Here is an 11,382-nt window from a genome sequence, read left to right on the forward strand (position 1 = left end):
CAGATAATTTGCCCAATTTCCCAGGAAGTGACGATTTTGTTCTCTTGAACACATGGGATGGAGATTGTGCTTAAATTGCTTTATGTTTGTCCGATATTCCAATTTTGAGCAGTTAAATTCGCAACTTTGGATGGAAACATCAGTAGGCCTATTGTGTTTTTCCATTCACTGCGCTACTTTTCCATTATTTTTCATTCCACTGCGCTACTTTTCCATTATTTTTCAATGTAAACACGCGCTTAGACGTCTTGCGTCTTTTGCAGCATCTCGCTCATGACACAGCGTTCTGAAATCGTGGCGCTCAAGTTAAAAGTAGTTCAATTTTAAAAAACGCGTCTCGAAACCTTGTGTTTTTTCCCCATTCCACTGCCCGCATTTTCAAAGCGAAAACACGTTCTGTGTGAATGGCTGTTTTAACCAACAATCTACAGCATGAACTAACAAACATTTGGATTTCATTAATAGGCCGGGAGCCAGGTCCACTCCTCAGGATGTTTTTTTGCTACCTTTTTTCACTATTTCCTATTATCTTTTACCTTGGGCCATCACAAGTTGATAATGACCACCCGTTTGGTCTCAGGGGCCAAAAAACACCCTTTTTGGGAAAAGTTTTTGGCAGAATGATGTATTAAGGTGCTGCAGCTACATAAATGGTCATAACCCTAAAATTTTGCATGGTCTATCCTGACACGACACATGCCCCCTAAAGCTTTTCACAAAAAGGGTGTTTTTTGGCCCCTGAGACCAAACGGGGCCGAGTTGGGGGTGGTAATTATCAACTTGTAATGGCCCAAGGTATAAGATAATAGGAAATAATAGTGCAAAAAAAGGTAGCAGAAAACATCCATAGGAGTGGACCTGGCTCCCGGCCTATAAGACTTGTCTCTGGTTTCTGAAGGAAACGCATCCTGTGGCAAAGACTAGCATTATCATGTCAGAATATGGCTGTGAATGTGAATGCTTGGATGATATTCAAGACTTCAGTCAGTGTTAAAACACTCCTTATTTCACTGTACTCCATACATGCACCATTTCTAAAACACCCTTCAGGCCACAAGGTACATCTGAAAGTTCTGTTTAATGTAGTTAGCCTAAAAAAATAGTCCTTTACCTTTCATTTCTGTCTCCTTCTGTTCTGCTGTTTTGTGTAAAGACCATTTCAATTGAACTTCCCACTCATTATTGGACACTTGAAAACCTTACCTGCTTAGTTTTTGTTTTTGTTTGGTAAAAAAAAAAAAAACTTTAATATTTCCCTCCTCTCACTGTCTAAACACTGTCCCAGCAGTGAAATTTTAGATTTATGTTAAAATTTGTCATTTGATGTTTCATAAATATATTCACAGTGCCATTACACACTTTGACAAAAAATATAATTACTGATTAATGTGATTAACAAAAATGGTGTTTTGAGCTATATGCTTCATAATATTATATTTAATGTCCCACACCTGCGGTCTCAATGTTGAGATACATAAAATAAGCTAATTTAATTACAATTTGACATTATTTCATATGGAATTGTTTAATATATAGATTCATTTACAGCATCTTAAAATTCTTTGTATTATTTACTGATCATTTTTATGCTTTTTTTTTAACTAAATGTGCCTGTCCCACACTTTTGAGTCCTTACCGCAATGATGAAAAAAAGCTTTTATTATGAAATTTGATCAAACACAAACAAGTCTAGTTTCTATGGAAACAGAAATGATCACTTGAGCACATTGCTGACAGACTGGGCCACCCACACTACCTCACTCACAAGATTCCCAAAAAAATTAAGTAAACATCATCTTTTCTGCTCTAGTATTTATTGTGCGTCCTTACCATTCAGCTTAATAATTGTGTATTTTGAACTACATTTTAAAAATAAATGTATATTACTGTTGAATTCATGTATATTAAGATGCTTAGAGTCAAAACTAATGTGGTAGGCCTTGCTAGCTGCCAATTAGCTAAAATATTAGCAAAAATGTCATTTCCGCAACATGTCTTTACCGCAGCAAATTTAGGTGTTGCGGTAGAGACAAATTCAAGGTTTACTGTATATTAAATTACAAATATTCAGTATATTATTAGTACTGAAGTATATATTAGTGTATATATATAAACATGCCATTTTCTGTCGTGGCAGTTTAACATTGTGTCCTTTCCGACACAAGATGCCATTACCGCAGCACTGCTCTATTTTCGCTTTTTTTTTTTTTTCACATTTTCATTTACAAAAAAATATTTTTACACTTAAGCTGAGATGATTAACACATTGAAATTGCAACATCTGTCATAAAAAGTTAAATATGTTATCTTTTGTGTGTATGGAAACAATTGACATCTAAGGTTACTGTACATTTTTTTACATGGCATAGAAAAAAAACATGAAATTCCCTATTTTGTATATTATTATTTTTATATCAGTATTTACAAAACTGCATCAAATTTGAAAAAGCTATTTAAATATATTTTTTTTTTTATAGAAATTACTAAAGAAAAATGTATAAAATGAACGTTATTGTAACGTTGCGGTAAGGACACTTTTTAAGAAGATGACCTGAAAACATAAAAAATAATGTTCCAGATTAAAATCTTAACGACTACATTCTATTTTGTGTAAATTTTTATATTACAGATAATTCATAGAGGTTGATTTTTTTTAAATTGGGATAGTCAAAAGTGCCCGTAGTTGCAGCTTTGCTTTATATTTTTACTAAATGTCAAGAGTATTTATTTAGCTAGAGATTACTTTGGTGCTATTTTGGATAACAGTGAATTAAACACTTGTTCCCATATTTTAAAAATAAGTGATTATTATTGTCTGATTTTGATATTGCTGCAAGCTGGTTAGAAATGCAATTCACTGTGTGTGGGGACATTTTAATGTCTTGAGTACTGTTACACCTGAGCATGGACGTACACATAAGGACATCACAAAATGTTAAAAACTCTTTCCCAAGAAGTTTGATTTTCATTGTCATATGCATTTTTAAATTTAACAATCAGGTTAAACTCTTACTGTGTATTAAATGTATAATAAATTGTGATATTTGTAATAACAATAATGACTTGGAAAAAAGAAAATATAAACTCACCCAACTGAGACACCTAACAAATCTGCATGGGGTTTCACATCATATACAGGGGTTCTTTTATACACTATATTCATGATACAAATTTAATATTAAGCATACACTGCAGATGGTAGAAACGTATCACTTCTTCTGGGGTTTGAACATTCAGTCTTTGGTTGTGAACACACTACTTGAATACTCCTTCAGCACCTTCCATTAAATCTTACAGAAATTACCTCTGTGGCTTCTGATATCGTTCATAATGTAAGAAGTGATTTCTTTCCATTAAAATATCCCACTTTCTTTTCTTCAACATAACTCACTGTAATCCTCACTAACACTAACTGATAAAGAGAAACCCAGCATTCTGAATGAAATAAACACTTTTCATTTGTGGACTGTATAAAAATCTAATAAATACACAACCGTTCAAAAGTTTGGGTTCGGTACAATTTTTTATGTTTTTAAGACTCTTATTCTCACCAAGGCTGCATTTATTTGATAAAAATACAGTAAAATATATATTTTTGGGGGAATATTAATACAGTTTAAAATAGCTGTTTTCTAATTTAATCATATTTTTAAAATGTAATTTATTCCTGTGATCAAAGCTGTATTTTCAGGATCATTACTCCAGTCTTCAGAGTCACATGATCCTTCAGAAATTATTATAATGTGCTGATTTGATGCTCGAGAAACATTTCTGATTATCATCAGTTGAAAACAGTTCATATTTTGTGCATTTGTGCAACTGCAATTTTCCAAGTTTCTTTGATGAATGGAAAATGTTAAAGAACAGCATTTATTTAAAATAAAAAACTTGTGTAACAATGTTAATGTCTATACTGTGACTTTTGAGGTTTAATGCATCCTTGCCGAATAAACATTAATTTCTTTCTTTTCTTTTTTTTTTTAAATCTTACTGACTAACCTAACTTTTAATTTTTAATTGATCTCCATCTCTTTATATTGACCGGTTTTATTTTTACTCAATATTTTATAATATACCATATGAGCACAGAAGTATCTTGGAACCAATGAACAACATGTCAGAAAAAGCATGGTTTATTGTTTGATTACAAAAAATATACTTCCTTAAGAAACAAAGTATAAGTTACTTAAGAAGAAAAGTTGTTTGGAATTAATCAAGTGCAATGTGCTAGAGAAGATTCACAAAACATTTTTTTTTTAAAGACGTATTGGCACATTGAAAGTTGCATTCAACACTGCAAAAGGCACTCGTATCTACAACCACGTGTCATGGATGTTACACTTTCAACATAAATACATTAAGAGCAGCATTTAAAGCAAAAACAAATGTGTTTACAAACTTTTTGCAATTAAAAAGTACAGGCAGCAGCCTTGGAAACCTCCCACACATTAGAGGGGATCTGCTCTACAATGACACAACCAATCACCAGCGGAAGAGTCTTCTCCGCTAGCTCCGATTGGTTGTTTAGTGTTGTCTTTCATGTAAACGATCTAGTGGCGTTACCCAAGCGCTCAGCTGGTAAACCTCTGAAGTCGTCGCCAGCGGATCTCTTCAGGCGTCGGGTTAGAGTGGGAATAAGTGCCATGTGAAGATCTAGCCTGCGTAGAATCTCCTACAAAGCAAAAATAACAACGTTGCACCTTGTAACTGCTGGTATATAGTATACTATGACTTTTGATCAATCCAATGCATCCTTGATGAATAAAAGTGTCAATTCTTTCAAATAAATAAACTAAATAATCTTACTGACCCCATGAAAGTATAATACTTTTATTTACAAGCTTGTTTATAACTAAGCATTTTTAAATGGCATAACGTGGTCATTGACTCACCTCTGTCGCTGAGGCTGGCCCTGACAGCGGCCTGGTACTGCTCCTCATCTGACAGTCCTGCTGTATAGGGATGCTGGGGCGGCGCAGAGGGCATGTGTGTGTCGTACGGATCCCTGTAGGGGGCGCCATACTGCCTGCGATTAAATGACTGCTGTCCATAATGTGTGTTTGGAGGATTCGGCATGCCATAGCCACTGTATCCTGTGAACACAGACATACAAATGATGCATCTCGACTTGAGGACTATAATGGACTGGTAAGCAGTCCTTAAATATTTTCATCTTTAACGGCTCTCAAAGTCAGAGCCATTTCTTCTGAGGACGGATGTGATTTAGTAATATCAGATGGCTGCCTTTTTAACGAATTGAATATTTCCCTATAAAACAAAAAGAGAAAAATGATTCCGATTTGATATTATTCCAGATCTGTAACTGTATACCTGATGAGTTGTAGTATGTCTGCTGCCCTCCATGATGCCCATTAGATGTCACAAAGCCTGAAATGACATAGATATGGCCGTTTATGTGACCGGATGCATTTATTCTCGGATTAAGTGTCCTCATGCTCTACTATTCAAAAGTTTTAAAATATTTTTGAAAGACGTGTCTTATGCTCACCAAGGCTGCATTTATTTGATCTAAAATAGAGTTAAAACAGTCCTGTGATGTCAAAGCTGTATTTTCAGCATCATTACGCCAGTCTTCAGAGTCGCATGACCCTTCAGAAATCATTCTAATGTGCTGATTTGCTGCTCAAGAAACATTTCTTATTATTATCAATGTTGGAAATAGTTGTGCTGCTGCTTAATATTGTTGTGGAAACTGATAAAAAAAAAAATCTGGATTTTTTTTATTGATAGAAAATTAAAAAGAACAGCATTTATTTTAAATAGAAATCTTTTGTAACATTATAAATGTCTTTACCGTCACTTTTGATCACTTTAACACATCCTTGACCCCAAACTTTGAACAGTAGTGTAGTGTATATGCGTACAGTATTAACATATTTAAGGTACAAAGATGTCAAACACACACAAGAACACTCAAATTGTTGTGTTTACCTGCACATGTTTTCATTAATCTCTTTAGTGGTCCTTTCGTGTAGAGCAGCCCAACCAGGATCCCAGCCAGATGTCCAACAAATGACGTCCTGCAAGAGTGAAAGTGTGTTAATATAAGCTGTGAATCAGATCCTAGGCCAACTATAAATCAAAAAGTTTAGGGGGAAAAAAACAGTCATATTATCTGTAGTGTAACCACCTGGTTATCGCTCTGTTGCAGGATGTAGATGTGATTTTGCGGGACAATGTGGGACACGAGTGAGAGATAAATGTACCACAATTATACTACGTAAATGTTGATTTACAATCTTTGGAAAGCCTATTTGCCATTATGATGGATAATGACATGGTTTAAAACGCCAATAAGCTTTGTTAATTGTGACAGGCTCTGTGAGACTGTGAATGTTCCCTTAATTTGCCCAGTTTTGAGTGATACAATGTCATTTACTCCATGGCATCTCATCTGTTCAGTCTGCTAAATATTATGAATAACAGGCTAGTAGGTAAAAACCTTTCTTTTATTAGACTATGCAAACAATAAATGCATTTTACCGGATTCAGTGCATCTTGAACTTGTATTTCTTGATTTTAATAAAAACATGGAACTGTCAATTCACAGTAAAAAAAAAAAAAAAAGTGGACAAGTGGAAAAATACCTCTCTATGAATGTGCTGGTTGGTTACTTTCCTGCTCTAGCTAGAACATGATGGCTGCACAAATGGATTTTTAAACGGCAATAAAAAAAAATTATATTATAAAAAAAAAATACGGACATAAATGAAATGTGGGGCACTGCTTATGTCTTGCATGGCGAGGGAAAAAAGGTCCCTATTTCAGGACTGGCCTAAGTCTAATAGTATTGCTGTTTTTCTCTAGTGTCTTTGAAATGAGTGTCATGCCTACCCCGGATTCATGACATGGATGAGGACCAACTCCACCCAGCAGGAGTAGCGATTGGCTATGGGCAGCCCCATGACGTACGTGGCTCCGCCTGGATGATAATGATTATTCACCACCTTCAGCCCAAACAGAACACCTAAAACGAACAACAAACAGCTGCAATGCTCATTTCTTACAAGAGAAATATAAAAATTACATCTATAAATTCATTGATTTCTGTTGTTCCACTCCATTTTTATTCTTTACACCAATGCACAGGATTAATGTGATAGTAAAATATACACTACCTTTCAAAAGTTTAGAGACAAGTTTTGTTGTTTTTTTCATAAAAAAAAAAGAAATTCATACAGTTTTTTTCAACTACTCACACACAAAATCCTTACTTGTCACACAATTTCTGAAACCTGACAATCACACACCAGAACCACACACCAAATCTGCAAAACCATACACTAATTCTTGGCCTTCAACTCAGTTTTCAATGTCATAAAAAACTTTTTGCAAACCACAACACAGAATTCTCTATGTACTGTAACACATAAAAATCTAACAAGAAGAATCTTGTTTCCTTTTTCAAACACAACCTATCAAAATGCCTCACACGAAATCCTCACATGTGCAAACACTCATTGCTTTACTTAACACCACCAATCATGGCTTTAGATTAGGCCTATAAATAGGCCAAAGGTCAAGTTATAGGTTTTTCGGACTGCGTAATTCACAACCACAAACGCTTAGAGTAAAAAAATAAATAGTTTGGTTTCAATCTTGATTTCGTGTTTACCGTGAATTTTTCAACATCTCTCTGCCAATTACTTTCAATTTTGTACAGAAATGTACATCGTGAAAGAAGAGCTTTAGGTTTTGAATAACTGTATATGATATATCCAAAATATAATATAATGGCAAAGGTGTTTGCAGCGTGAGACAAATGTTTGCCTTTGAGATGTGTTTGTGATATTTAGAATGCAGTGCTTCAGTTTGCAAGAGTGTTTGTGTTTGCAATTCTTGGATTTGTGTGTAAAGTTTTTAAAAAAGAGGCAAAGTTTTGTAAAAAAAAAAAGAAAAAACTGTAAATTGATCAAAGTAAAGACACTTGAAATGTTACAAAAGATTTCTATTTCAAATAAATGCTGTTCTTTTGAACTTTCCATTAATCAAAGATTCCTGAAAACATATCGTGATTTATGAAATATATGAAGCAGCACAACTGTTTTCAGCATTGATAATAGTGAAAAATCTTTCTTGAGCAGCAAATCATCCTATTAGAATGATTTCTGAAGGATCATGTGACACTGAAGACTGGAGTAATGATGCTGAAAATACAGCTTTGATCACAGGAATAAATTGATATTGTTATCATGATCCAACACAACACACACCTGAGAACCCCACGGCACACTGTAGACTATACGACGAGTCTTCCGTCATCCGTGTCAGTCCTGTCTCCAGGAGCAGGTAGACCAATCCGGTGAGCAGAGAGAAGACCGACAGCAGGTACGCAAACCAGGCGCCTCCCAGTTTCCTCTCAAGCTTGATGCCCTTCCAAAGGAGGGAGGCCATGTTGAAGTACAGATGCATGTCGTCAACATGGTGAAACGGTGACAGCAACAGGCGAGCCCAGTCTCCGTACCAGTACGCCTCCCGAACACTCAAACACGTCTAAAAAACACACACAAACAGACCAGATTCACAAAACATCTTATCAGCACTAACATATTAAGAAATGTGTCTACAAATTTGACTAACTTTTTTAATAAAAGTATGCATATGTTTAATGGCTGGCAAATTTTATACATTCACTTGCTATCGTCAGATGTTTGTTTGTTTTGGACCCTGCATGTGCCCTGTGTTCTGTGTTGAACTTTGTGTTATAATATTATCTAGCCTACCTGTAGGAGGGGTTTGACAGGAAACAGGAACAAATAGACATTGAGGCCCAGTGTTGCAAGAGTGACAGGTGGGATGTTGTCTATTCCCAGCTGGAAAACCTGAGAGGCCAGCAGGAGCAGGCCGAGATTGGATCCCCTGTGTCTGTTGCGCATCTAAAACACACAACCACATTCTCATACACATAGTGTTTTATATCTATGTAAACGTTTTAGTTTACATTTCTTGAAAGACTGCTTCTTTTACATTAATGTGTTCAAATACCAGTGCAATTCATACCATCTGTCTGTAAAGCATGTAAAATCATGAAGCATGATTGGAGTCTGTCTGTTGCAATGGTATTGGGGGAGGGGCATTCCATTCTAGAGAGCATCTGATTGGACAAAAACTGTGTGGCGCAAGATGAGTCATCAACGTTTCCTGTCTATTTCCAAAAGATGTGAATTTTTAAAAGTGTGTATTATTTGCCACAAACAAATTAGATGGGCTTTTTTTTAGAGTCATTAAATGTAGTTGTGTATTTTATCTGAATCTAAAATAGTTGGAAATGGATCCCTTCAAGGTATTAGCATAACATTAATTATTTCATTTCATTTGACAATAAAGTCATCATGCATTCATAGTAAGTGCTACACACGAGCGCATTCAAATACAAATAGCATCAAAACAAGACACTGTATCTTCTTAATTGTTTGAAACAAATATTTACAGAGCATTTTACGTGCCCTTTACAAGCCCTAATGAAGAATCTATTATATACTAAACATCATAAGAATATTATGGGTAATATCACGCGTGTAATCTTATCTAACGTTACTACATACATGCAATCACTATTATTTTGAGGATTAAAAATAAAGTATTCTAGGCTACATAGACAGAATTACTGTGCATTTATGACTTACCATTACATCTGAATGTACAGCTGCTGTTTTGAATGCTCGAAGTTCTTACGTTGTAAATTTGATGTTGTGTCAAGCGATTCCCGAGTCCTAATATTAGCGATCAACAGTAGGACCATAGACTGTAATAAAAAGAGTAGGACACGTCAGATTTTACTTTCATTTCACCATGTTTCGTCAGGTAGTAAACACGGAAGTGACGCAACGGGACTTCTGGTCGCGTGACCTCATCCCTCATGACGTTTGTAGGGTTTTTTTCTACAAGTGAACTCTTTGACCTTTGCAAAAAGAGTTACTGTCTCATTACACAAATACCTGTGAGAGCACAGACTCAAAATACACTGTACATGGACAGTGATGGATGAATGTACGGTTCAGATGTCTATCTGTTGTCAATAAAAGGTAAAAGAGAAAAATGTGGGACCGTGGGAGGTTAGCTGTTGACCATATCCAGTGGTGCACCCACAATATTGGTCAAATACATTTTTGGCAGTGAAAACATAATTAGACAGCACTAATATTTTTGAGCTGATGTAAGAAAATAACCTCATGGCTCACACCTTGAAATTTCAACCGCCTTTAGGCCTAACGCTTGTTTTAACAAGATGAAACTTGATTTATCAAACGATTAAATTACATGTACATGAATAAACTCAAAAGGCACAAAAAAATAAAATGTATAAGTTGCTGTTTACAACTTTACATGTGAAGAAATTCTCTTCAATGTTGACTGCAGATGGCAGCATTGCTCAGTGAATGCAGAGATGAGATTCTTAAACTATATTTGCAGGCTTATGAATTCAGGGTCATTGGGACACTTTTTGCCATTGAGATGATCTACCAATCAACCTGAATTCACCCCTACTTCATGTTAGATTTAAAAATGTCTTTACAGTGTAATTCTGATTGTATGTTTGATTAGGTGCTTCATTTAAATTCATTTGTAAAAGAACATTTGGCTAGCGATGACTATTCGTTGAACAGCCATAACAAATAGCAACACATTTTTAGTGATCCATCGCCAAGACATTATGATATTATTGTCCATTTTATCCAATTCTATTTCTTATTTTTAAGGATTTAACCAGAAATACATTTTCAAGGTATAGCCTAGCCCGCATCGGCAGGATTCCTTTTTAATTTATTATTATTATTATCATTTATGTTCATGTTATAATTCCATGTTTTCTGTTAAATATACATTTTCTAGTTCATTTTCAGGAGGATATGGTCTCTGTGAATTAATGTAGCCTACTTTTCGTTTCGGTGAACCGACATACGCTTTCCCACCAGGAGGAAAGAAAAACAAGTCCACTTTTCATTACACTGTCTATGTTACACACATTACATGTAACTATAATTAATCATAGTCATAATAGCAATACCAATAACAATGTGTAGCCTACAAAGCACTTCCACAAGGCAATTACACAAGTAGGCCTACATTGTGTTGTCACTATATTTATCCATGTAAATAGACAGTAACATGAACACTGAAACGTATGACTTCCCATTTTACAATTGTGTGTTTATAAATAACGGCAGCGCATAGTTACATAGCGTATTTCAACACCGCCTCTAAATAAAACTTTATACTGGTGTTTAGCTCGTGAATGATTCAGTGTTTAGAACGAATCTTTTAACTGAACGAATCGTTCTCTCACATGCTTCACGCTGGATCTAAAGAAAGCCCATGAAACATCCGTGTAAATGAATCTTCTTGGTGAACTTATTCAAA

At 35.1% G+C, this 11,382-nt stretch overlaps 1 protein-coding gene across 1 annotated transcript; it reads right to left on the reverse strand.

The window, feature by feature from the left end:
• Positions 1 to 4,465: 4,465 nt before the first annotated feature.
• On the reverse strand, positions 4,466 to 9,821 carry rhbdd1 (rhomboid domain containing 1). Its single transcript, XM_056243325.1, has 8 exons — positions 9,648 to 9,821; positions 8,745 to 8,897; positions 8,235 to 8,514; positions 6,856 to 6,988; positions 5,953 to 6,041; positions 5,332 to 5,388; positions 4,893 to 5,093; positions 4,466 to 4,672 (listed from the first exon to the last, which is right to left on the reverse strand). The coding sequence occupies exons 1-8, from the start codon at positions 9,648 to 9,650 to the stop codon at positions 4,572 to 4,574; spliced, it is 1,017 nt and encodes a 338-aa protein (XP_056099300.1). The 5' UTR covers positions 9,651 to 9,821; the 3' UTR covers positions 4,466 to 4,571.
• Positions 9,822 to 11,382: the final 1,561 nt, after the last annotated feature.

The sequence above is a fragment of the Rhinichthys klamathensis genome, unplaced genomic scaffold, assembly GCF_029890125.1.
Source record: "Rhinichthys klamathensis goyatoka isolate OS25496 unplaced genomic scaffold, OSU_Roscu_1.1 h1tg000786l_1, whole genome shotgun sequence".
Classification (NCBI taxonomy): Eukaryota; Metazoa; Chordata; class Actinopteri; order Cypriniformes; family Leuciscidae; genus Rhinichthys; species Rhinichthys klamathensis.